Raw genomic sequence first — 26934 nt, forward strand, 5'->3', positions numbered from 1 at the left:
AATCACGTTGTGGATGAATGTATAACAAGGCTGAAAAATAAGTGGTACTTAAATATTTAGCTGTAGAGCTGTGTGTCATAAACAATACGTCAATAATGAGACTATAAAGTAGCATATGGAGCTTGAGCATAAAAAGCATTTTAATGATGAGTTTCTCATCAGTAACGATGAATGGGTATTCAACAAAATGCAAAATAACTACATTAATTTGGAGACATTTCTTATTATGCTGTTTCATAACCTAAGTGTAGTCGTTTCCAAAAGGCTCATTCTCGTCTTCATTGTAGTAGAAATTTTAAAGTATGTGGAGAAGCATTTCATTTTCATACATCCTTTATTTAAATTAAAAGAAAAAGTTTCTGGGTTGAAATAGACCCAAACATATAAAAAAATCATTACTTCTGCATGAAATAATGAAAAGAAAATGAATCAACAGAGAAAGCACATGGAATTTTACTTCAAACTTAATTCACTGCGCAAATAACTGCATTTGTTGTCCTCTTAAATTTATATGTTGATAATGTTTTACAATTTCCTTTTGGCCAGAACTTGGTTGTTATTTCATTTTCCACTGCCCCTGCAATAAACTATCAAATTATAGCGAGACGAAATTTCAGAGTGCTGATGTGCCTGACGGTTCAAAGACGGTGGAGGTGTGGAGTGGATGCACTGATAGAGTGGACGTCACAGAGGGAGCCAGACAGATACAAAGCAATCAGCTTGAAAGTATGTCTGGAAAGACCGACCGAGAGAGAGAGAGGCTCAAAGGTGTGCATGAAAAACAGACCCGGCTTTGTTCTTTCTAAGTCCACTTCTGTGCAAAAGAAGAGAAAAATAGAACATAATGTCATGATGGTGCACAGCTGCTGCTCTAAAGACTTCATCTCGCTCTTCTCTAACAGGCATTGATTCAAAATGGCTGTCAAGAGATTCACTCTTACATTAGTAGATGCCATTGATTTTTAATTAGTGAGTTTTGCCAACAGCCAAACATGATATTGAAATTTATTTCTTTTTGTGGAACAAAAATGTCACTAGAAGAAAACAGCTGAGATTTGTTTGGCTCTATAAAATTGCAACATGTCATGGAGGATGAGGCGGTTTTCTATATTTTTAAGCATACCTTTCAAGTATAAAGTATGTTTTGAGAGTAAGAAAACACTTTATAAGGTTAAGATGATCGCAAACATTACAGGGAAGCCCAACAGTTTCTTTCACTAAAGCAGCAAAAATGAAAAATGGAGGTCTGCATTTGGGACATCAATCAGTTCTGAGGGGTTTTGCAGTCAGTCCGGCTGAATTCAGGGTTGATAATTGGCAAGTGGTGGTTAAGTTGAGAGTAAGTCTGCAGGAAATTAGTGTAAATGAATGTAGTCTAGCCTGAAGGAATAGAAACACAGCAGTGTGTGTGCGCGCATGCGTGCGCGTGTGTGTGTGTGTTTTGGGTGGATACATTTGAATTGAGCACGACGGGTTCGCAGCAGTTGTTAAGGAGTCTCCATGGTTTCCACCGCACAGGAACAATGTTGAGCTGAGAATGCTTCGCTGTGTTAAAGACTGAATGGAATCCGGAGGCTTCACATACATGAACACACTCACACACACAAACACACACAATCAACCCACACTCAGCAGATGTCGTCATCCAAGAGGATTTTCTCCTGAATGAGTCATTAGGAGATTCTTATTCGAGGCCAAATTTATCCGTCTTCAGGTTGGCTGTGTCGGCCGGGGACCACGTGATCGGGCCGTGAAAATGCCTCTGTTGCCTCTTTTCTAAAGCTCTGTAGGCCATCTTAATTTACTGGGCTGTGCGCTGCAAGCAAAGCACAAAGTGCTACTTAGAGGGAGGATTTCAGGAAAACTCCACAAGAGTGACAAGTTTCACTTTATTTTCATAAGTACAAAGTGAGAACTTTAAACTTTTCTACAAAGTGAGATTAGTGTGTCATCATGTGCCCAACTCTGAAGCTCTATTGTTCTGTGTTTGTGAGTGGGTCGCTGTGCATGTGTGTGTTATGTGTGTCCATGAGCCACTGGGAGGGTAGAAAGGGGAGTTTGCCCCTGCTAACTCTGCCCCCAGCGCGAGCCCCTTCATCCTCCCCTTGTTGTCATGCACAGGCGCTCTCCCTTTGGCACAAAGTAGGCTGGCAGCACAAGAGCCATGTGTTCCAGCTCCACGCTTTGAAGGGCTCAAAAAACTTTTCAGAACAGTTTCGGAGAGACGTCGTGTAACAGGAGAGGGGAAGGGAAGGAGGAGGAGGGGGAGAAGACAGTGCGAGGAGGAGTGAGATGGGGAGCAGAAGGAGCCGCAGACAAAAATAAGCTGTGCTCAATGCGGCCGTTCCATCGCAGCTGCTGAAGGATACTTTTTGTCGGACAATAACGGCGAAGACTCTGCAGAAGGCTCTACAATAGGTGAGTGCGGTGAAAGAAATATGTGTGGAAAACAAGCTGTGAACAATAACGATGAGAAAAAGACTCATTCTCTTTGCTCGGGCAGGCAAGAAGCAGAGGTTGTTTGTGTCATTTTGCATGACTGGTTGCCTGTTTTCAAAGCCCTTTTCAGTGATTTTTAAATATTTCTGGGGAATTCTCTCATTCCTGTCCTCGTTTTGAAGTTGAGAATACAAACCATGTTGGAAAAGACAATTTTTTTGTTTCTTTTCCTAGCAGGTGTCGTCCTCCTCACTCTGGGCTCTGAAGTTTCAACGATGCAGCGCGACGACCTTTCGGCCAGAGAGGAGTTCACCTACAGCCCCGTGTCCACCCTGGAGAGGGGCAGCGGCACGCTGGGACGGCGGGGCGACAGAGGACTGGAGAGGAGGGGGGAGCGGGACAGGCCCGAGCGGGACAGCTACACGGTGGACGTGAGGGCCAGTGACCTGCAGCTGGCCCAGCCGGAGCCTCTAAAGCACCCCTGCTTCAGCTACAGGGCCTGGCTCTACAGTGTCCTCATAGGGGTGAGGGGGGGGGGGGTGAGGGGGGGGGGGGGGGGTAATGACCAGGGAGCACACTGCCAGATTTACTGCTTTGGTTTATACAACACAAATTTACAGGTTGGGTTTGTTTTTCCTCATGCTAAAGGATCCCAATCTAGAAATTTTGAGTGGCAGCAGTAAATCTTGATTTGTGCTTCCACATTTATGATGATAACGGGATAAAGCAGCACAGAAGGTGGATATGATGGAGGAAGCATGGTGGTGCAGTGTTTAGCACTCTTGCTGGATTTGATGTCTTGCATGTGTGGATTTTCTACATATCCTGGTTTGTTTCTAGTCCAAAAACAAAGTCCTGGTTGGCCTGCAAGTCCCCACCTCTAAATTCTTGGAAAAAAAAAACAAATTCCAATGAGTTCAAAAGTAGACATTGTGACTCTCAGACCACCGTGGTTGATGCTTGATGCCTGGATTATTTTCTCATAGAAATCTGCTTTAAGGCACCAGGGATTTAGTCCATGAAGCAAAAACCACAACTGCACTGTAGACCTAAACACTGACATGGAGTAAAAGCCTTTTCAGAAGAAGCCAGAGTTTATATCGAGGTTAAATGCTGTTTTGACAGAATAATCAGCCATTAAAGCTTCAGTCTTACCATTAAGAGAACTGGTGTTTCTCAGCTGAACGTCGGTGTGAGTGTATCTCACACAGTGATCGCCCGTCTCTGTTTTCCCTTCAGTGGACTGGTGAGCTGTCACTGTGTTCCCTGCATTTTGCCCATAGTCAGCTCAGATCGGTTCCAGCTCATAGAAAAGTTGGACAAAGCAGCACTGAAGACCTTTTCTTAAGAAAATCGGAACACTGTTTGAAACACTCTGATCTTCAAACGTGTGTGGGCGTCTTGATGTTTTACCTGCTGAATATATTATCTGAAGTTGTGTATGCCTGCATGCCTTTGTGCGTGTGTGTCCTCAGGGCAGTCTGCTCATCACATCAGGTTTCTCTTTGTACCTGGGAAATGTGTTTCCTGTTGCCATGGACTACCTGCGCTGTGCTGCAGGCTCCGTAAGTGACCATCGTCTCATCACAATCAACAGCGATACACAGATATTGCCTCCAGTTTTCTGTTACGTTAATGAGTTCAAGCCCAATGTTTATGTTAAAATCAGACTGACATGTAAAAACAAGCCATCAGCACATAATTCAAAGCAATATCTACTAAAGGAGCATCTCTTCTGCTCATTTCTGAATGTTCTTCACAGGGGATTCCTGCAGCAATCGCGAGTTTTGCAATTGCCAAGAACAGACATGTTGCAGTGAGTACAGAAGAAACACATCAAATGCCAAAAAAAAGAGAGAGACAATTATTCCTCTAACAATTTTTTTTTTAATGGAGCGCTTTTTGTAATGACTTCTTCATGTTTTAATTTAGGTATCAGATTTCCAGGTGGTCTACGTGTCGACATTTGCTGTTACAACCACTTGCCTGGTTTGGTTTGGCTGCAAACTGGTCCTGAACCCCTCTGCTGTCAATGTAAATCCATCTTAGGTCATCTATAATAGCAGCGGTTTCACACAAACAGGCTATAACTCAAAATAAAGCTCCTTTTTTAATGTCTTTCCTCCAGTCTTCAGCTGCTGTCCTTCCCTCTCTGTTCTCAGATCAACTTTAACCTCATCTTGATGATTCTGCTGGAGGTGTTGATGGCCAGCACTGTCATCCTGTCAGCCCGCTCTGCAGAGGACTGCTGCTGCCACAGGAAGGTGTGTGTGTGTGTGTGTGTGTGTGTGCATGTCTGCATGAGTGATGGATTGCTTTTGTTCCTGTCTTTGATGCTTCCCCCGTCTTCCGCGACCGAGCTCCATCCGTCCAGCCTCAGCCTGCTCAATCTCTCTGCCTGTCTTCTAGTCCTATGACAGACCTGTGGTTATTAAACCTGCAGTATTCCCCACTCGACTCCTGAAGGCATATTCAGTGAGTATTCTTTTCACTTTTGTAACATACGGTGTTGCTATCCACTCCCAGTGTGTGTATTTCTAAATCACTGATGTCTTTAAAAGGTGGTTGAAGTCATTGTGGGAATCTCCGCTGTATTCGGAGGCATTATCGCGCTCAACATGGACGCTCTGCTGCCAGGCCCCTACTTGTCGGTCACATTTTTCTGGATTCTCGTCGCTGTATGTTTTCTCAGTAGAGCCATTTTTTCTGGTGGATCATAATAAACTGAGTAAAGAATTGGCCTGATTTGCATCAAACTGCATTCGGTCCTTTGCAGTGCTTTCCCAGCGCTATTGCCAGTCACGTGGTGTCAGAATACCCCAACAAATGTCTGGTGAGTCGACAGCAATTTTGTATTCAATGAAGCGCTATTGTAGATAGTTGCATACAGAGAAAGGAGCTTTGAAGAGGTTAAGTGTTAGCTTACATTTTCAAGTTGTGGAAAAGATTAGTTTGCAGTCTTCTGACTGTGCTATTCTTGAACCAAACTTCTGCTTCCTGCTGGGGTAAAAGTATTAGAGCGGGCGCAAGGAGAATCTTCGGAGAAAGTGTAATTTCACACTTACCTTGTCTACTTACTCCTTCTCTTGCCATTTTCCTTTCTCCCCTCCTGTCTTCTCTTAGGTGGAGGTGCTGATTGCCATCAGCAGCGTGACGTCTCCCCTGCTCTTTTCAGCCTCCGGCTTCCTGTCTTGCAGTGTGATCAGCTTTATTGAAATTTTCTTGCATGATGTACCTACAGCCAAGGTGAGCTTAATGAAGTGGAACTTTCTGAATTGAGTGCAGCATGCAATTTTTTTTTTTTTTAAGCAGTAACCTCCCTAAGAGAAACACAAAAGCAGGTTTTAGAGATTGGAGAACACTCTTGAAGAGCTTCATCTGAGTGTGTGTTTGCATGCATGTGTGTGTGTGTGTTCCAGCAATCCTACGACATCCTGCTGCTGATTCTGATGGCGCTGCTGCTCGTGCAGGCAATTCTTACTTCTGCCACCGTGGTGCACTGTGCCAAGTACAAGAGTCATCTCCGCATGGGGGCTCCAGAGTGTGACGACAACATGCACAATTCAACACATTACTGTGAGGTAAAACTGGCATACTGAGGACCGAGTGCCTTGAAGTGGATTTGGTTCCTAACCTTGACATAGCTGCTGCACATCACTGGACCCCCTCTGCTGTTTCCTATTTTTGTCTTGTGCATATCCTCCTCAGTAGATGCATATGAGGTGGCATTAATTTCACTTCCAGGTATATTCTCTTGAAAACAGAATCTACTAGTTCACAACATGAAGCTCAAATATACTCTGCTGCACATTTCATGCACAATTTGTCTGAACACTTCTGACATTTTTGCCCTTGTTTCTCTCTCTTTCTCCCACTTTGTGTTTTGCCCCGTCAGCAGCAAGCATCAAATGGTATGCTGCAGGATTTTGACAAAGACAGGGCCTGGAAGGCCGTCGTGGTCCAAATGGCTCAATGAGCACATGCAGGAGTTTGGTGACAAGTGACAAAAAAGGGAGAATAGAAACAAGATGTAAGCTATAAGCACAAGAGTTCGAAAAGGTGACAACGACTATTAGAGGACAGACGGAAACAGAATATAGATGCATCAGAAATGGGTGAAAACAAAGACAGAATTCAGATGACAGAAAACAATTTCACAAATTTATTTTGTTTTATGTTATGATGTTTGCATAGTTAATGTCTTCTGCAATTTGGTGTGTGTTTTTAGTTTGTTTAATAGATACTCTGTGCAAACAAGGGTTTAAAGAGGAGCCAGTGAACAGTAAATAGAAGTTTTTTTTGCAATTATGTAAAACAATTATCACACATACAAAGCTCAGCTCATCACTTTGTACACGTCTAAACAGACTTTTTTCTGCACTTTCAATGCAAAAAGCATAAATGAATATAAGATTGTCAAACACTGTCAAGATTGTACTGTAACAGAAAGAAAACATTTCTATCAGCTTCTTTCTTTCTCACCTGGTGGCACCTTATGCTTCACTTTGTCCTGTAATTTTTCCACAAATGTAAAAAAAAGAAAAAAAAATCATCAAATATTTAGATTAGCATTTTCTCTTGAAATAGCATCAAGTGAATGTTAAGTCCTCGCAGCACTTTCATGTTTGCAAGTTAGTTTTTATAACGTCATAGACTTGTACTTTTTTGCATCATTATTTTTCTGAATTTTTTTTTAGAACAGATCAAATTTGTTACTGCAGAGTATTAACAATGTGTGCAGAATTGTCATTATGTTGTATGTTTGAAATTAAAATGCCATTGTGTGCCTCGACAGATGTGCATGTGTTTTTTGACTATTGCTCTTGTTGCTTATTGTTGGTGATTCAATACAATATTGTCATTAATTGTTTATGCCTGATTGGCAAATTGCAGAAAGCACTATCATGCACCAGAAAATAGCTTTTGAGTGAGAACTGCTTCATCACATTCCTAATTTTAGACATCAAGCTGCAATGGAAAGACAACACATTCATATTTTCTTATTTAGAAACTGAAATGGTCTTCTCGGTGTTGATAAGCACTGATATCTCATTAACTTAATTGTTCTCAGTTGTCCATCACCTATTCTTTTTAACAAGGAGTCATTTAAAGTACTGCATAAAAAGTGTAGGAAATATCGCTGTGACATGAATGTAGTAAAAGCCTTTTCAGACAAAGTATATTTCTTCACTATAGAACCGAGTATTGTTTTTTGTTTCTCTTCAAGCGCCAAGACTGGGAGCTGCTTCACACCCCAGACTTTAATATCACTGAGGAGGCACGAGAGCGCGCGCACGCACGCAGACACATGCACACACAGACTATATTTGGAAGCAGATGTAGTGACGAGTGGGTTCCCTAACCGGCGGGAACCGGCTGGAGGAAAAAAATGACTTGTGGCTCAGTCACGTGTCGTCCTGCGTGGCTCCCTTACATCCAGCAGAGACAGAATTTGTCTGATGAAGTCATTGTTTACATTCAACTGTAATCATACACATGATTATAAATTAACAAAATAGACACAGAACCAGATCATCTAAGCTCTTTAAACCTGGATACTTAGAACTCAGACTATTGAAACCATGCCTGGATTCTCTGATATGGATTCAGACATTAAACTTCACTTGGTGTCTTTAATTTCCAGCTGGATGTTTCAAATCTGATTAGTCTTTAAAGCAGAAGTACCTTCTTCATGATTAAAGAGATTATTTAAGCAAATCCCTGATTTACAGTGGGAGCAATAACAACAGCACCTGGTTGAATCAAACTGCAAATGTGTTTTTTTTTAATTGGCAGAAGTTCTTTGTATTACAGCCAAGAGACTCTTGATCTTTGACCTTTGAATACATTTTCACTGTATTTTCTACCAGAAAGATTTATTAAATTTGGCTTAATGTTGGGATTGTAGAAGTAATTCTTGTTTTGTGAAAATATAGATATTTTTATCATGTACACTCTGCACCACAACAAAGGAAAACTTTAAAGTTTAAATTCAAAGGTCATTATAGCACTCGTTCAGGATGAAATTTCGTATGAGTTTCCTGAACCAGGTCATTTTCAGGTTCCATTTGTTATTTAAGAAGTTTCATTGTATATCATACCACATTTTTTCTTCATTCAAAATGACTTCATATTGAGATCATTTTTGGGAGTAATTTTTTTGTGAAAAAAAAATATAGAATTTCAAAACTGAGCTGTATGTGCTTAACCAAAGGACACCTCAGCACTAAAAAAAATCAAGCAATCAAACTTTTTGGTTTGATCGTTTAACTCTGTAAATGAATGAATGCATTTTTTCAAATGCCACACCCAGTTTGCTTTGAATGACAGGAATGTTTTCCACTCGTTGTTTGTGTGTTTCTGTGGAAGCTCCCACACTCACACATGATGGGCAGGTTGGATAAACCTATCCAAGTCAGAGGAAGCTGGGCACTGCCTTTGGTCGTGTAGTTTGGTTGGAGCAAATGTCTCGAGCAGTGCAGGTTAATGAGAGGGTTTATTAATGACATGTTTATATCTACAGATGATTTTATTTAGAATAGCACTCCCCCATGGATGCACATTTATCAGCAACTAACCATTGTTGCAGTTCAGCCAGAGGGAGGTGATGTGATCCTCATGTTATCTCATCCCTTGTTTCTGAGGAGGAGGCAGGGCAGGGAGGAGAGAGGGGGGGAGGAGGAGGAGGAGGAGGAGGAGGAGGAGGAGGAGAGGAGAGGGTTGGAGGGAGAGGAGCTGGGGGGGGGGGGGGGGGGAAAGGCGGAACAAACCGGTGTGCTCCGTTACATGCTGTAGCTGTTCGCCCGCACTGCAGATTAACTCTTACCGTGCCGGGATGCAACGTAAAGCGGTGAGTGGATTTTTTATCATCTTCCCTTCAACGCGTTGCACATGGCTCCTTTGTTAGAGGAAATGTGGCGGCGATCTGTGGACAGGTAGACAGCTGATGCAGGTATTGAGCGTCTCCTCTCCTCTCCTCTCTCTCTCTTTCTCACACACACTCACAGAAACACACACACACACACACACATTGGATTGCAACAATGTTTCGCAGCCCGTGTGTTCGGGAGCTGTCCGCCGCTCAGGTGCTGAAACGTCACGTCACCGGCAGGCAGCTGCGAACACACTGCAATGCAATGTCTGTGGTGGAAGTGGAGTCCTCTGCCACTGCTCTGGACCCTCAGACCTGTTAGGAGACAGCACCACCACCACTGGCTGGCTGGAACATCATGATCTTCTCTTCCTGCTGAATCGCTCCTCTGGGGTTTCCTCTAAAGGATTAATTGCCGCTGAAAGTGTCAACTTTATGGCATATTTTCAAATATTCACTATATTGCCAAAAACTATTTGTTCATATAAAGTGTGGGGATTCAGTGGTGTAAATCACATCACCACTGGACTAGTGGAGACCTGAATGACCAATCACACTTCTTCTTGCAGTCTGATGGGCAGTTGGTAGTCTGATGGCAGAATGGTACATGCCTGATTGCGATGTACCAAGTGTAAATTTTGGTGGAGGGGGGGGGGGGGGGGGGATGACGGTGTGGACTTGGTTTTGGGAAGTTGGGCTCAGTGCCTTAGTTTAAGTGAAAGAAACTCTTAAAGCTTCAGCAGGTCCAGATGATTTGGACAATTTCATGCTACCAACTCTGTGGGAACAGTTTGGAGATGATCCCTTCCTGTTCCAACATGGCTGCACACCAGATCACTAAGCAAAGTCCATAAGGACACGGATCCTCCAGTCTGAGTGGCCAGTACAGATTCCAGACCTCAACCCGACACCTTTGGGATGACGTAGAGCATAGAATGATGCTGATCACAATTTTGCTTAGAGGCACTTCTAAACAAGCTGTTATTGCTGCAAAGGGTGGACTAAGATCAGATTAAATCCTATTGCTTGAGAATGGAATGTCACCTACAGGCAACGACATGTGAGCAAATACTTTTAACAATATAGTGTGTCTAAGAAGTGCCAGGTCCATCCTTAGAGTTCGTCCCCCTTCAGCCTGTACCTAATTATGAATGAATGAATGAATGAATGAATGAATGAATGAATGAATGAATGAAGCTCCTCTCCTGCAGCTTGTGCATTGATGCCTTACTCTACCTCACTGTAGCCCAGGAATGTGGGATTCCCTCTCCAAACACTGTTTGCATCGCCCCAACTGAGAGGAGTAATCTGTTATATTGGAGCTCAGCCAACAGCTCACAGACAGCAGCACTGTGTCTGACTCCAAAAAAAATCATGTCTCTGCCCCTTTAAATCTAAATTATGCAAACTTTACTTCTCCTCTGATCTTCCTTGAGACCTCTTTGAGGATGTAGATAAAGTTGCCTTCACTGTCATCAAGCTGTATGTAGGGGGGGAATGAGAGGAACGTGTGTGTTGGGATTCTACAAAGGACATGCTGTTCTCTTTCTCAGGTATAGCAGCATTTTTCCATGATCCCAGCATTAACACATACAACCTCGAGTTTTGTTCTCTGTTAATATTTCAAAAGAGTCCTTTTTTCACTGCCACATAGTGTGTTGGACATTTCCTACTTTATGAAACTGTGATCTTAAGACTCCCTTCCTTGAGATCTTGAGTGTAGTTTTCTGCCCTTTCATAGAGGGCTTATATTTTATGAATTTCACAGAAAACCTTTGTTGTTGCAGAATAATCAACGACTCCGTAAGTGGCAGGGAGAGGGGGAAAAAGAGACAAAAGTGAGGTAAAGAGAATTGTTGATGGGAAGAGGTGATGTATTCACTCCTCACAAAGGACTTTCACGTAACCTTCAAGTGAAATGAGCATGCAGCAGGCACAGACCCACTGTGCATAATTACAACATTGAACAAGCATGCATGCTGATATAAATGTGTATGCATCTTTACACATATACACACACTCAAGAATACAGGACAAGAGATCCCACTAATGACAAGATTTACTTTTTAATCCTTTATTGAACATTCTGTTCCACAGAAATAATGATCTGAAGCAGTCTAAAGAGGAGAAGGAGAGGGATCTGGAAACAGTAGAGTCATTAAATCCCCCAAAAATGAGGCTGTTACAGAACATTGTTGAAATTACAGTCTTGAAAATATTAATTTTAATGATTTTCAGGTTAGCTTCATCCCCAGTGAATTTAAACGCGCCCTTTCATGCCCTTGCCTGATCAAAGACCAGTGCTGTAACCACATTCCCACACTTCACTGGTCAGAGAAGGAGGAGTCATTCTCAACAGCAGCATGCCTGCATTTTTACAGAGCTTTACAGTGGAAATAAGACTAGAATGTGGAGATTTCTTTATATGCAGCAATTATCTATCGTTTGTTCTCCCACATGTGCTTCCATTTACTTATATATAAGTTCTTTTTTTAATGTTCAAGCTATAATGCAACCCACTGGTTCTATTTTTTGCAGGAAATAACTGGTGAGAGCTTCTCCTGACTGAAGCTCCCATAGCCAGCCTTCAGCAACCAGTCACCTTCCCTGAGGAGCACAAGGACACCCCCTAAACTCAGCTCATTCCTCAACCTGCCACACAGAGTGTGTGGATCATTGCCAGACGCTGTTGAGACGGAGCAAAACCAAGGGATGCGCACAGAGGAGCCCAGGTAAAGAGTGCGCTTTTGGACATCATGTCTCTTCAACAGAAGAACTGCTTTCGACTGTAGAACCGTCAAAGCCCTGAAGACCACAGACCACACAGCGTGACCCGCTATTTTCTGACAAATGCTGGGAGAGTCTGACGTTAACCGCACATTCCCACACCAGCGTATGTGTGCATCAAGTTCTTTTGACGCTACAGCAACTACAGCAGGGAGCATCCGGTGTCCCCTCTGCTTCAGGAGGGGCTTGTAGTGTGCACTCTTTGTTTTCCGGATGCAGAACATCCTCGATCAGAATTTAGACATGGCCACAGCTCTACTCGCAGGCGAGAAGCTGAAGGAGCTCATCCTGCCCGGCTCCTCCCAGGACGAGAAGGGCGGAGCGCTGGCCGGCCTCATGGTGCAGCTCAAACTGGAGCTGCCCTTTGATCGTGTCGTCACTATAGGGACAGTCATCATCCCCATCCTGCTGGTCACCCTCGTCTTCACAAGGAACTTTGCAGGTGAGCAGTTCGTCCACTAGATGGAGTGCATTGCTAAAACAACATAACAGCTGTTTGTCTTTTGGTCAAAGTAATATATGTGACAATACACCTTTGTGTTAAGCACTTTTACTCAGACTTTTTCTTTAAAACTGACAAAAATGCACCAAACTACTGTGTAATCCCTCCATGTCCATTTGATAGATAATAGTAAAATTAAATTAAGGCAGCTGAGATCAAAAGAGAGCATTGCAGAAGGTGGGAAGCTAAAAGGTCTTAAAGAGAGTGTTAAAGAGCAAGAGCAGGCGACTGGAGATAAAACAAATGGGGTGGATCCTCGGATGAGGAAAGAGGAAAGTGTTTGTTGAGAAGGCAGAGTGAAGCGATGGATTGGGGGGTGACGTTAGTTTATTGCTGAGTCAGGCTCTGTGCAGCAGATAGCCGCATTTAACCAGCTGGGACTAGCATTTAAATCAGGCAGTAAAACAGAGTAGGTGTCCAAATAAGTTGAACATTTTATAGACAACTCAGCACTGGGATAATCCACTGCCTTCAGTCAGCACACCAAACATCTTTACTGCACACTTTTTATTTTACATGTGGAAAAAAATATATAAATCTAGGAAATTGTCTTCTCTAACAGTTTTTCTAAATGATTATAACCATTTTTGGCATTGAAAGAATTTTGCTTTTAAGAAGCCGAAAGGTCCCTGCAGCACTAAACCACTTAGACAAAGTGAACACTTGCTGTGACAGTAAAGGCAATCATTGCTTCCTCTATTTGAGCCTTGAGGATGTTTTTTATGTTTCAAAAAGCCTCGTTAACCACATTTCATCAGCTTTAAATCCTTAAATTATTCAATTTATTTAAATAGCCTGTGATACAGGGTTACATTACAGGGATATTTTTCTGTGCTGCCTATGAGGTGTGGACTTAAGCCTTTCTATAATGAGTTTGCATGTTCGCCCTGTGACTGGGTGGGGTTTCACCATAAGTCAAAGACATGCATGTTTGATTAGATAGTGACTGTGTGAATCTTTCATAGGTTTCAATATGTGAAGCCCTGACCAGGAAAAATAATACTTTTACTTCAAGTCAGCTACATTTGGATCCAACCCGTAGAACCACATTCTGAATGACATTGGCTCAATAATTTCATTAATGTAATGGTGAAACTGGTTTGTACTGAGTGTCATTGCATTCTTGCATGTTTTAAGATATATCAGTGGGCCCAAAAAGCAGTTCTGCTCAAATTGTTAATATATTTTGGTCTTTGTTTGTCAGTTAATTTGTTAAGACAAAGCAAATTTGAGTCGTATAGTGTTATACTTACAGTTTGATCAGATGCAAAGGAACAAATGTTTCACTGAATTTATTTTTTCTGTCCTTTTCTCAGAGGAATCCATATACTGTTACACGCCACACAACTTCACTCGAGACCAGGCACTGTATGCAAGAGGCTACTGCTGGACGGAGCTTCGTGACGCTGCACCAGGTGTGGAGTCTCACCTTTGGCCCTCGCTGTTTGAGCACAAGTTTCTCCCCTACGCCCTGCTGGCCTTTGCTGGAATTATGTACATTCCTGCTTTAGGCTGGGAGTTCCTGGCCTCAACACGACTCACTTCTGAACTGAACTTCCTGCTTCAAGAGATTGATAATTGCTATCATCGAGCCGCTGAGGGCCGAGCCCCAAAGATCGAGAAGCAGATCCAGTCCAAAGGGCCTGGCATAACTGAGCGGGAGAGGAGAGAGATCATCGAGAATGCAGAGAAGGAGAAGAGCCCCGAGCAGAACCTTTTTGAGAAATATTTGGAGAGACGGGGCCAAAGTAACTTTCTGGCCAAGCTTTACCTGGCACGCCACCTGGCTATCATCTGCCTCAGCTCCATCCCCATTTCCTACCTGAGCGCCTACTATGCCCGTCAGAGGCAGAATGAATTCACCTGTGCACTAGGTGAGCCCCCAGACATCAGCAGCTATTCAGAGCTGAAGCTCAGGGTGAACTGTAAACTGCCTGCTGTGCAGCTGCAGCGCATCATGGCAGCGGTGGATATCGCACTGCTCTGCACCATGAACCTCATCATCCTGGTTAATTTGCTGCATTTATTTGTGGTGCGCAAGTCCAACTTTGTGTTTGACAAACTGCACAAGGTCGGCATTAAGACACGGCGACGTTGGCAGAAGTCTCAGTTCTGTGACATTAACATCCTGGCCATGTTTTGCAACGAGAACAGGGACCACATCAAGTCGCTGAACCGGCTGGACTTCATCACTAATGAGAGTGACCTCATGTACGATAACGTCGTCAGGCAGCTGTTGGCTGCGCTTGCACAGTCAAACCATGATGCAACCCCCACTGTGAGGGAGTCCGGGATTCAAACCATTGACCCCAACATGGACCCTTCTGATCTGGGTGTGGGAGAGATGGGCGCCGAGCCTCTTGTCATCAAACGACCTCGCAAGAAGATTAAATGGATCCCATCCTCAAACCCTCTTCCTCAGTCGTTCAAGGTAAACCAGCTGCATAGGAACAACGTCCACATTTCTAATTATGTTTCAGAAACATTTCTAAAAGCAGAAGAAACAGTTCATTAAATCAAAACACTTATTTCTTGTCTTATTTTTCAGCAGAGCACATTAAATATACAATCTTTCCAAATCATTCATATTGACTCTCGGAGAAGCCTTGCCTCTCACTGAACTTCTCCCTAAAGGGTCCTTTAACTCCTTTGGTTTAAATTGCAGTGGCATATCACATAATGGCTTGTTTTATTTGATGTCATTTGTAAAGGAACCCCTCGCCATGACACGCTTGGAAAATAACGCTAAGCCTGAAAAACCCAAACCTCTCCGAAGAAAAACTGTGGCGGACAGCTTCATCGCTCCTCTTCTGGATAACAAGAGCACACAGCATACACCTTCAACAAAAGGTGAACAAGCACATCAAATATTTAGCACAGAGTTTTTCTTTTCTCTTTCCTTTTTTTTTGTGTTGTTGTTGTTGGATGTAACAACTGGAACTGACTGAGTTACCAAAAATATAAATGAATCTACTGTTTTCTTGCATTTTGCATTTTCCTGCAACAAACTCAGACAAGCTTTTTTAATAGACTAAAATGATATTGGAAAATATTTAGATGTTACATTTTTAACAAGTTTTAAAAACCAAACATGCAGAAAATGAGTGCTGAAGTTTCAACGTCAGATTGAATTAAGGCATTATTTTAACAAATCATCCATGCTATTATTTTAATAATACACCCCATTTTAAGTTGGACTATCCTGTCTTTGTTCTAGATTTAAGTGGGATGGAGAAAAAGCACACTCGCAACTTCTCTCTGGACGTCCATCCGTACATGCTGACCATTCGCAAACCCAAGGTGGAGGCCACGATCACAGAGCCTCTGCCATCCGAGCACAACTTGGACACGGTGTACCTGGAGGGGACACACACCATTGTTCATGTGTCTGGAGCGATTACAGGTAAGCACAGCTCGCTACCTTGTTTATCAGTGCAGAGGTTTGTGTTCTTGATTCACAGTGACAATATCCTTGATTTGAGTTGAGTGCCTCTAAGTGTGGAGTTTCCAAGTTCTCCCCATGTGTGGGTGGGTTTTCCGCTTGGTACTCTGGTATCCTCCAAGAGTTCTGGAGGTTAAAAGACTGTAAATTGTCCATGAATGTGTGTATGGTTGTCTTTCTCTCTGTATTTGGACAGGCTATTCATCCAAGATGTGTCCTGCATTTGGACATAGTCATGGGCATGGAGGACTCTGTTCTCTTCAGAGTTTGACTTCCTCTTTGTGTATTTTTAGAGACCAAGGTGTGCTCTCCAGAATCAACCAACACTGCCTTTTCTACTGTGACGCTGCCCACCACCACTTATGTGAATGGAGTAAGCCCCAACCCTCCCTCCAGCGAGGACGCCCTGAGTCCCAAGTCCTCCCCTCCTCAGACGGAGCCACTCGTCCAGACAGAAAACCCCGAGTCTCAGCCGCCACCCCTGACCAGAGCCCCCACACACCAGCTGCTGAGTATACATCATACTCTCTTCGAGGAAGAGGAGGATGAAGAAAACAGAAGGACCAGGCTGGCAGAGAGACCTGGGGAGCTCATTGCAGCTGGAGAGTGTTGAAGACAGAGACAACGAGGAGAATCACCGACAGATTTCTTTCCTTGACACTGCACTCTACTCACATGACAGCAATGTCAGTCACCTCCAATATCAACAGCCACCTTTTCTATTTAGATTAACTCACACACCAACGTGATGGGTGGTCTGGGTTGTCAAGTAGAGATAGTACGACAAGCAGACGAAATGGGAAACCGTTATGGTCTTAAAAAAAAAAAGATGATCTGATACCTACCAGTGTTAACCAATGTACTACTGTGGGAAATGATGTCACGTTCATGTCTCAGGATGACTGTGTAAAGTGAATCACCCACAAATGAAACCAGCAGTGATATAATTCAACAGGGTGCTACAGTGCAGGGTCAAGCAGTATATTAATAATGTAAGGGCAGTGAAAGAGAAGTGAGATTTCTGATTAAAAAGAAAAAAAGGGCAGACACCTTAATAATGCATGTCTGCAAAGAGGACCGCATTATGGCTTCAAACTATGTAGTTTATATACACATGATAATGCTTAGTCCCTTTATCCCAATAGCCAAGTAGAAACGTAGCTTATGCAATACACCTGTTAAGATCTGCACAATTAATATGCAAATGATCACAATATATTTGTGGCAATAATGAATGCGCTTATGGCATCATAACTCACAAATTGCTATACGTGTATAGACACTGTGTATATGACTCAGTGTTTGTGGGGTGTCTAAGATATAAAACACATTTTATGGCTTAGCATTGCCATTTCACTGTTGCTTAAAGACACGTTTGGCATTTTGACTATATTTGCACGTTAGATAATAAGAGGTGAATTGGCATCTTTGAAAAGGGACAGCAGGCTTTCTAATGAAAATGTGATTGATTAAGAGGAAGTGGCGTTTCAATACTGCTCAGAAAGACCATCTTGTTCCGTTGTTTTCAATGTGAGGGGCAGGGCTCCGCATGGAGATACCACAAAGCTTAAAGGGGGGTAAGGTGATGGGTGGAAAACTGGACAACACTACTTCTTAGTAGAAGTGGTTGGTAAGACTATAACGGAGACAAATTAAAAATGAGAAAATACATGTGTAACAGGTGCAATAGTCCGACCATATCCAAGCACTAAGCATGAAAAGAATATGTAATTTCAATGCCTGGGGATTCCAACAGCCATTAACAATATTACCTTGTGAAAAAGGATTAGGAAATCTGGCATTCAAGCAGAAATGTCTGCTTGGCATGAAATATATGATGAATACTGGTGTAATTCAAGCTCTGTGAGGGGGCTCATCCTCCCGAACTTTGAAAAACCCTGCTCTAGTGGATACAATAACTATGGATGTGTACACTTTAAAAGCTTTAATAGCAGCTCCTTTCTGGAAAAAGAGGCTGGATTTATTGGCTGAGAATATGACTTTTATGTTTCTTTGGCTTCTTGGTGAAGAGCTGTAATGTGAAGTAAATTAACGAGTAGATATTGAGTTGGTCCTCAGTGAGCAGGTTTACTATAAGATGACTTCAATGATGTGCTGGTCTGACAAAATTTACATTTTGTTGTGTAAATCTGCCCTGTCTCACTTCTTGAACAGATCGATTGTACTAGTGAAAAGAAGAAAGAAAAAAAAAACATGAACAGAACAAGTAGTTAGAATAGTTGGTATGATACTTCTAGTAAAATCAAGCATATATAGTATGTTATCCCTTTTGTACAGGGAATGAGTATGTAGACAAGGGGATGAGTGAAAACCACAAACTCCATATCAGCATATTCTTAGTTTTCATACATGATCACTGGAACTTAAATAAAGACACATCATCAACTGTAGAACATCAGCCCTGCTGCCAGGAGCCTACATACAGTATAGGTAAACCTATGCATATCTTGCTCATTTTGTCAGTTCGGGCAAAAAATAAAAAATAAAATAAAATAATAAAATAATAATAATAATAAGCACACATTCAGAATCATGTGACTGGAGAATTCTCAATTCACATTTTGGTGATACTCCAGCTATGGCTCAAAATCCCCTTGTGAGACTACTCAAGCACACTAAATGCATCCGAAAGCACTTTAAGACAAGTAGCACTAGTGAGTGTGAGAGCTGTGCCACAACTCTGCTTATAACTGATTTTCTGTCTCATTTCACATCAGGGCTGTTGCAGAGATTTTTAAAAAATAATAATACATAGAAAATATTTGGAGAAGACCAGGCTTTGATTGTCACGTGTAAAATGTCATCACAATGAAGAGTTTTCCTTATTAAAAAAATAAGAAACGTGGAAACACATGTGCGCTTCCAGTGGCTCAATGATTACCTGACCCACAATGCACCGCGGCTGTCAGTATCAACTGCTGCCGCACTGACGAAGACGCTGTCTGTGTGGACGGGCTGGCTTTCCTAGTGAGTAAAACATACGTTGTTTGGGGACAGCTGCCGTTTATACCACCGTGTCGTTCCTATTTGAAAGAGTCAGCATTTGATTATCAAACAATTTTGTACCATTGTGTGCAATTTGATTAAAGTCGTATGGGAGTTACTAGCCTACATTAGCTTGAATTAGCTGAACCACCCGGTGCTGTGTATTAACTGGTTTCCGTGTTAACCGGTGACCTACGTCCGTCATTGCTGCCGTTATTAGCTGATGCTAAAGTAAGACTCTTGAAGGTACGGTAATTTAGACTTCATTCCTAAATGCGGTAAATCGGCGTTCACCAGGACAGCTGCGGATTTCTGTTCGGGGTTTCAACACATGCTCTTTCCGGTTAGCAACAGCGAACTCTAAAAGAGCTAGGTCACCAGTTGACAAAGAAACCAGTTCATTTGAAACACTGGTAGCTAGCAGGGACGTTTACGCTATCGGTATGTCAGTATTTAGCTTTCTCAGACCTTTATAAACCTCCCACTGTCACTTCTTAAACAGTGAACTTATTCCTGTGACTATCTTCCTTCTTATGTGATGCGACTTGGCGTTGCGTCCTTTATTTCTCTTACTGTTTACCACTTGAATCATATTGAAGTGTTTAGTGCTCTTGGATCAGCAGCTGTTTTCCGTAAAGCCTCGTCAGCTGTGAACCAGTGACTGTTTTCACACCGCCGCTCTGTCTCTCTCTCTCTCTCTCTCTCCCTCCCTCTCTCTCTCTCTCTCTCTCAGCGTTTAGAGCCTCAAGCATGGAGCAGGACAACACTTCAGAGGTTGGTTGACAACAAACGTGTTTGAGTTTTGACTTATGTCTTTGTGTTTTTTTGGGTGATGCAGTGCTTCTTCCTTTTTGTTTTATTTTTTGCTAACCTGCTTAAGTTGTTTCACAATCACCACTGAGAGACTCAGTCTTACATAAATTGAAGTTGAACAATAGCAATCACATAATCTTATGATGGCGTTAGCAAAGCCTCCAGTGTGTAATACTTGCTGTTTTGATGTTTTCTCAGGATGAGTCAGTCGGTCCATCAGAAGATGAACTGCCTTGTATACCTCCAGGGATCTGTAAGCTGCTGTTTTTCTAAGTTTGTTTCCTTCCGAACAAGTTGAGCGGTGCATTTTAAGATGGTGCAATAATTGATTTTGTTTTAAAGTGGTCACTTCCTGTGTAATTTATTCCTGTCATTCAAAGTCAGAGCTTCTGTGAATTCTGTTGTACATACAAGACACTCGGTGGAATCAAACTTTGTCTCATTTGCCCTTCTGCGGTGTAGATATGTATCACCCAAAATAAAATAAAAGAATGTAAACCAAATGTCACCAAAAATTGAATAATAACATATCCAATTCAGTTCATCTTTCTTTATCTCGTGTGAGGCACAGTAGTCATTCCTAGTTACTTTTACAGAGAAAAACACAACAGTTCCGCATGAGCAAGCATAAGTGATTGCAGAAAGATAAAACTCTCTTTTTAAAAGGAAGAAACTTGCAGAACCAGGTTCAGAAGTTCAGAGGTGGTGGATTTCTGCTATTCCATTTGAGGTGAGGGGATAGAAATAGAGGAAAAGATGGGGCAAACACATTGATTCTGCCTATGTGGTAGAGAGCATAGGCAAGAAAAACAGTGCAACAAGATTTTGAAACTAAATGAAAAAAATAACTGAAGTGTGTAAAACTGAAGTGCGTAATATCCAGTACAGTGTAGCCTCATAATAAACCGTAACTGGATATGAAATGTGCATCAGATGCAGATGATCAGTGGGACTTTAAGCATTCCCTTGTCGTTGTCAGTAAAGTAATTCTGCATGTTACAACACTGTACACTTAATATCAAAGTGACAGTTCTTGTACTGCTACTTTTGTGTTCCTTCAGTAGTTTTTCCACCTGTTTTTCCATTCTCCACTCTGATAACCAGTGCATTACTTTTGTTCAATTATGAATCTTAATGCCTGCCATGATCTGTATTATAGGTCCATACAGCATGAAAGGGTTCGCCAATTCTATTAACAAGACTTTCACCTTTTACTACCATGTAGTCCTACTGTCCGAAGCAGTATTTTATTGTCTTCAGGCATGTCAGACCCTACGAATGCTGTCTTTCTTGATGTCGGTGCACTTGCTGGTAGTTTTGTTGCCATTTTCTTCACAATACCGTTTATAAAGTCCTTCAGTCTCAAACACAGTTGAAACGTGTTTGTCCTTTAGTGTGTTATTTTTAGGTGTTGAGAATTAGGTCTTTCGTTGTTTTTTTGTCTGTTTACAAGCTGCCTCTGCTGCTGCTTTTGTAGCCGATGGTGAAACGTTGGAGCTGCTCTGGCAGCTGCGCGCCCAGCGCCGCCAGTCATCCCCCGATCTCCCAGAGACGGTAACCTGTCTCACTGCCCCTGACGGCAGCCTCCTGTACCTGGTGGGCACCGCTCACTTCAGTGACAGCAGCAAAAAGGATGTGGCCACGGTGAGCAGACACAGTTTCCGCGGAAAGGCTTTGGAGTTGCTTTATGGTGTGAATGTAGCAGTAACATGAGGAGAAATGCTTTATCATCTCACAAGCAATGATGAGCTGCTGTAAGTGGGTTGGTGCTTTTAGTTTGTCAGGAATAATCCTTTGGGTTTTTTTGTTTTTTTTTTGTTGCTTCACATTGATTTCCCTCTAACTGCTCTCATCACCTGTTGCTGTCGCTTATCATACACCGCTTGCTGCATTTTGTCTCCCTCATGTAGACGATCCGAGCTGTACAGCCAGACGTGGTCGTGGTGGAGCTCTGCCAGTACAGGGTGTCAATGTTAAAGATGGACGAGAGCACTCTGCTGAAGGAAGCCAAAGACATCAACCTGGAAAAGGTTCAGCATGCTATCAAGCAGGTCAGGCTTTTCCAATGATGAATGGTGTAGATAAATATGGAAAGAGATTGAAAGAGTAATTCTTTCTTGAGCTTTAAACACAGTGAAGAATTGCAACATGCAATCACTGGCAATCCAGAAATAAATGCCACTGATCTATGTTGCAAAAGCAAACAAAGAGCTTTTAGTCTATTCTTCATTGTGTGTTTTGACTGTTTGGTTTCATAAACGAGAGTCGGTTAATTCATAAAACTCAAGATGGGTTCAATCGAGGGCGGCCGAGCATGGCAATGAATGGTTTCAGACATTGTGTTCTTGTTCCGAGCAAAGCCCTCTTCGGTTCTGAAGTCGGAGGCTTCGCGGATGACAGCCGTCCTTGATTCAACTGTCGTTCGTTAACTGTGACCTCAGTGACGGAAAATCTTCAGACATAAAGAACTTGTCAGAATATGAAATAGTGCGATTTAAATAATGACCTCAGAAGTTTTCCTTGGTCTTTTTCGTGCATGCTAATGTATTCTCTCTTCTTGACAGAACGGGCTGATGTCGGGCCTCATGCAGATTCTCCTGCTCAAAGTGTCTGCTCACATCACAGAGCAACTGGGCATGGCACCCGGAGGAGAGTTTAGGGAGGCGTTCAAAGAGGTAGCCCAGCCACAACACATGTTCCTGGTGTTTACAGTAGCATTTAAAATCCTGCATTTTACTTCTGCCTGCTTTAGTCATTTAAATCAGTTTGAGCTGCTGGTCTGGATGATGGCAGCTTTTCGTTCATTTCCCAAGAGTTATTAGTTAATTCAGTGTTTATCAGTTTTAGGGTTCTGTCTTTAAACATGTGGCTCTTCCTAACACAAAATACACTAAAATTTTAATAACAATGCTCCAACACATGTTCCCATGGTTGTATTTTTTAGAAATGTTTTAGGAAATTTCCGCACTAAATTGTGATGGGAAGAAATATGTGCATGAGTCATTGCTTGGAACAACCTCACATTGCACCAGATGGTATTATCAACGAATAATTACAAAAGACGTCGCACAATTACCCAGTGTTTGCTATTACAACTGATTATTTGAGGAAATAGTAACAAAAAACAGCCTAATTTGTAGCATTAATCAATTACTACATGCTGCTGGAACACATCCAACCTATCTTCAAAGTTGTTTTTGCTACAATTATTTTATGTCATTCTTATTATTCCTCACTCCACAGGCTGGGCGGGTACCGTTTTGTAAATTTCACCTCGGGGACAGGCCAATCCCAGTGACGTTCAAGAGAGCCATTGCAGCTCTCAGTCTGTGGCAGAAGGCCCGCCTTGCTTGGGGCCTTTGCTTTCTGTCTGACCCAATCAGGTAATTTTTGATCTCAATGTGTTTCTGTCTTGCTGGGACTTGGGTGTCAGTGTTCTGTCACTTAGGGCCCCATTTACGTGACACTTTTTAAGAAAAAAACTCTCCAACTCCAGTGTTGTGAAAGCGCAGCCACCAAGGCTGTACTGAATAGTTCTTCAGTGCATGTGTGAGATGGACAGTAACTGATATGGTGGCCTCCCATGACTCCCAGTCAGTCCATATTCTCCTGGACTTAGTAGTTTTAGAGTTGACAGTTACCATAAGAGCAATGCAACTTTGTCTTGTGTCCATACAAATGTCTGCATACATCCTCTCCATTGTATTTATAGCTTATTTGTCTCCATGCACATGTGCTGTGGCTTCATTACAAAGACAAACAAGAGCACCTACCAGTGGCTGAACATGAGTACTACATTGTTTTCAGCATATCTGCCATTTCTATTGAAACTGGCCTAATTTTCAAAAGGTCGCAATGTTCAAGTGAAACTTTGCTGAGATGAAAATGCAGGAACAATTTGTTCTCACTTGAAAGGCTGTGTATACAGGACCTTACATAAAAGAAAAAAAACTGTTTAATTTGCTCTTGAGTCTTTGAACGTACTGTAAAACAACATGAACACCAACTTTGAGCCACTCAGTGTTGCTCAAGTCTGTTTGTCTCGTATTAAATGTAAATTGTATCTCTGTGTGTTTTCAAACTGAAATGGTTCCAATTATTTGGTTCAAGCAAAGTTTTCAGAACATATTGAAGTGTTTGATATCACATTTTTCTCTGTGTAAATAATAGCTAAAGCAAACACACCGAAAAGGTCTGCTGTGCTTTGCTTGTGGACACCTGAAACTACACTGCATGTGTTCACTTCATGTCATTTTGTGTGTGCTGTTGAGAACCAGGCAATGGCCCCTGACACATTTTTTTTTAACTGTCTTTTATCAGATTTGAAGTTTTCTGCATGAGGTGATAGCGTTTATCTTTCAGCATCTCTGAGGACGAGAATCGAATTTACTATTGATGCTCAAAACCGCATTGCCTGCAGCAGCTACAGCATCCAAAAAAAAAAAAATGTTTGCAAAGGTGCTTTAAAAGATAATTTTTCAGATCATTCCGATGCAGTAAACTGCAGGACAGAAGCCCATGTGGGCTTATCATCTTCCATTTGATTTCTACAATGAGGACAGACTCTGAGTGATTTTACTGGGTTTTATACGTCATGGTTTCTCATTCTTTTCAATAAATTGCAGTCTGAGAATAGAAATTTACTTTTGATATTTTTTCTGAGACATCCAGCTCAGTGCGTTTGTCTTTCAGTAAGGAAGACGTGGAGAAGTGCAAACAGAAGGACCTCCTGGAGCAGACCATGTCTGAGATGATCGGCGAGTTTCCAGCTCTTCACCAAACCATAGTGGCTGAAAGAGACATCTACCTCACACACACACTCCGCCAGGCTACACGCTGTGTGGAGGCTCCCTCTAATGCCCAGAGTGAGTTTTTGTGACTGCTCAGTCATCTTAGATATGGAAAACCATCAATAATTTCCACAGGAGGGTATTTACAGTGGAGAGGAAAAGAAAGGCAGAGTCAGTTCACCTTGAAAAAGAAACTAAAAAAAAAATTGAGTCAATAATAAAAACCAGAGGTTCTTACTCCTAATGTATTTTCTCATTACCTTTTAAAATTCACTGTAATACTGAATGATTACACTTTAACAGTTTCATACCATAGCTTGACAAGTTGTACTTCCTGAAAAGACACGTGTAATGTAGTGGTAATGTGCAGTGTAGCTATCTCTCTCACAGTCATCCAGTGTGTTGCCCAATTGTTGCGTTAATGCTTCACCAGTCGTGACACTGTGGTCAGAGTGACACTGTGATATCAGACGAATCGCTGAGTCATTTTTAATCCAACATTTCTGCTTTGTCTTATACAAAGAGGGAACGTTTAGTCATGTTCTCAAAGAAAAATTACTCGACTAGATTAATTTTACTGTGAGCCTACAATACTTCCTCTTTATGGGATAGTAGGAGAGTTTCTCAGTTTTGAATGTGTTCTTGAAAGTTCGTATAATTTCTATAAAGTTAAACTCGAAAGACTATAAGAAATCTATCAGTGTGGTATAACACCCGTGGGCCAAAACTGCCCTGCAGAAAGCTCCAATCATGCATGTTTTTAAAATGGGAATTTGTTCAGTCCTACATCAGAGAACCAGTGAGATGATACACCTTGTCATCATGAAGCATTTGAAGCTGTAGAAGTGCTTATATGATAAGAAATTGTTTGCAGAAGTGCCTGCTGTGGTGGTGGGAGTCGTGGGGATGGGTCACGTCCCCGGCATTGAAAGAAACTGGGAAAAGCAGCTCAATATTAATGAAATCATGAGGTATGCTTTTCTTTTTCTGATTTTATTCCCCGTATACTCTTAATTATCGATAATCAGTAGTTTTTTGACTTTGTGTCGTCACCCCTCCTGTTTGTCTTGATTGTCCACAGTGTTGCGCCCCCCTCACGTTTCGGCTGGGTGTTGCGAATTTTAATAAAGGGCGTCATGGTGGGCATGCTGGGATACGCCTGCTACCGCGTTGGAGGGAGTCTCGGCAGAGCCCTGCAGTCTTTGCACGCAGTCCAATCACTACTGGAGACGCTGCGGCCGACCCCCGCCGGACCCCCGCCGCTCTCCTCCGAGCTATGAGTGACACAAACGGCACTCGTTGAAACAATGCATCTACCACCAATGGCCTTAAACATGGAGCTGAGGCTGGAAGAAAGGGTTCGCCGGCCCACACTGGACTCCCAAGGACCTCCGAGGGTTCAGAGCCCCTCCGCTTCCAGTCACGTCCCTGTAGGTGCAGCAGGGCTGTACTGCCAAAGAAACCATTACAGTACCCTCTTACATGTCTTTGTGCAAATCATGCATTTCCTTTAGATTTACAAACGGCAATATTTTGTTTGGGTATTTTTTTAAAGCCATTCCTTAAAATTGCTTAAATATAGAGTTTTTATTCAGCATCGGATTCATCTTCAATTGCCTGCCCTGATTTGATGGAGCCCTTTTCTTTGAGAGCTCCTTCACTTCTGCGCTTCTCCTCCTTGATGACAGCTGGTATTGTTGTTAAATATTCCCCTTTCAAGTCCAGCACTTTATTAAAATATAGTAGATTCTTATGGTTGTACCTTTATGGAAGGGAAAAATAATATTTAGTCATAGTTCAAAAAATGTTAGCAATGTGTTCTGTGAAATACAATTTTTATCTAGGTGGTGCATAAAGTGATGCACATCCTGTCAGGCGCATGTATAAAATGTAATAGAAAAAAGGTAATCATCATTGTTCTAATTTCTGCATTTCATTACACCTAGCCCTCAAAATTCACACACTGGATGAGCACTAAATACACTCAATTGATTTCCCATGTGCACAGTCCTGCCAACATCAACAGACAAGTGCCTCATATTGCAGCTTAAAGGGCTACTGGTGTACGAAATGGAACCGTAACAATTTCATTTATATGCATTTTAGACGTACGAGATGGTCAATGCAAGTTTCTATGATTATATCCTGTTATGATCTCACAGTAAGCCTGTTTTATAACTACTGTTGCTAATTCTTGTTTTTGTTCTGTTGCTGTCAGTTGAAATTTTGATACGTGTGAAAGACGTGACTGCAGGAACTGCAGTGAGATGCCTCAAGAAGAGCC

The 26934-nt window shown here is 42.2% G+C and overlaps 3 protein-coding genes across 5 annotated transcripts; all 3 read left to right on the plus strand.

The window, feature by feature from the left end:
• Positions 1-2697: 2697 nt before the first annotated feature.
• On the plus strand, positions 2698-6450 carry mlc1 (modulator of VRAC current 1). Of its 2 annotated transcripts, none has more exons than XM_030095542.1 (11): positions 2698-2963; positions 3915-4004; positions 4202-4255; positions 4372-4473; positions 4602-4703; positions 4849-4914; positions 5001-5117; positions 5216-5272; positions 5563-5685; positions 5859-6020; positions 6335-6450. In XM_030095542.1, exons 1-11 carry the CDS (start codon positions 2715-2717, stop codon positions 6413-6415), a joined length of 1203 nt encoding a protein of 400 aa, XP_029951402.1. In that variant the 5' UTR covers positions 2698-2714; the 3' UTR covers positions 6416-6450. The 2 variants fall into 2 exon arrangements, with proteins under 2 accessions (XP_029951402.1, XP_029951403.1); XM_030095543.1 differs by having other exon boundaries at positions 6338-6450.
• Positions 6451-12172: 5722 nt separating this feature from the next.
• On the plus strand, positions 12173-16843 carry panx2 (pannexin 2). Its single transcript, XM_030096000.1, has 5 exons — positions 12173-12539; positions 13916-15030; positions 15311-15449; positions 15817-16002; positions 16335-16843. The coding sequence occupies exons 1-5, from the start codon at positions 12311-12313 to the stop codon at positions 16652-16654; spliced, it is 1989 nt and encodes a 662-aa protein (XP_029951860.1). The 5' UTR covers positions 12173-12310; the 3' UTR covers positions 16655-16843.
• Positions 16844-18977: 2134 nt separating this feature from the next.
• On the plus strand, positions 18978-25981 carry trabd (TraB domain containing). 2 transcript variants are annotated; one of them, XM_030095981.1, is made up of 10 exons: positions 18978-19029; positions 19781-19821; positions 20059-20113; positions 21338-21504; positions 21771-21911; positions 22425-22535; positions 23104-23243; positions 24553-24725; positions 25525-25621; positions 25732-25981. In XM_030095981.1, the coding sequence occupies exons 2-10, from the start codon at positions 19798-19800 to the stop codon at positions 25928-25930; spliced, it is 1107 nt and encodes a 368-aa protein (XP_029951841.1). In that variant the 5' UTR covers positions 18978-19029; positions 19781-19797; the 3' UTR covers positions 25931-25981. The 2 variants fall into 2 exon arrangements, with proteins under 2 accessions (XP_029951841.1, XP_029951842.1); XM_030095982.1 differs by having other exon boundaries at positions 18994-19029; positions 19788-19821.
• The last annotated feature ends 953 nt before the right edge of the window (positions 25982-26934 follow it).

Source organism: Salarias fasciatus, chromosome 7 (genome assembly GCF_902148845.1).
Source record: "Salarias fasciatus chromosome 7, fSalaFa1.1, whole genome shotgun sequence".
Lineage (NCBI taxonomy): Eukaryota > Metazoa > Chordata > Actinopteri > Blenniiformes > Blenniidae > Salarias > Salarias fasciatus.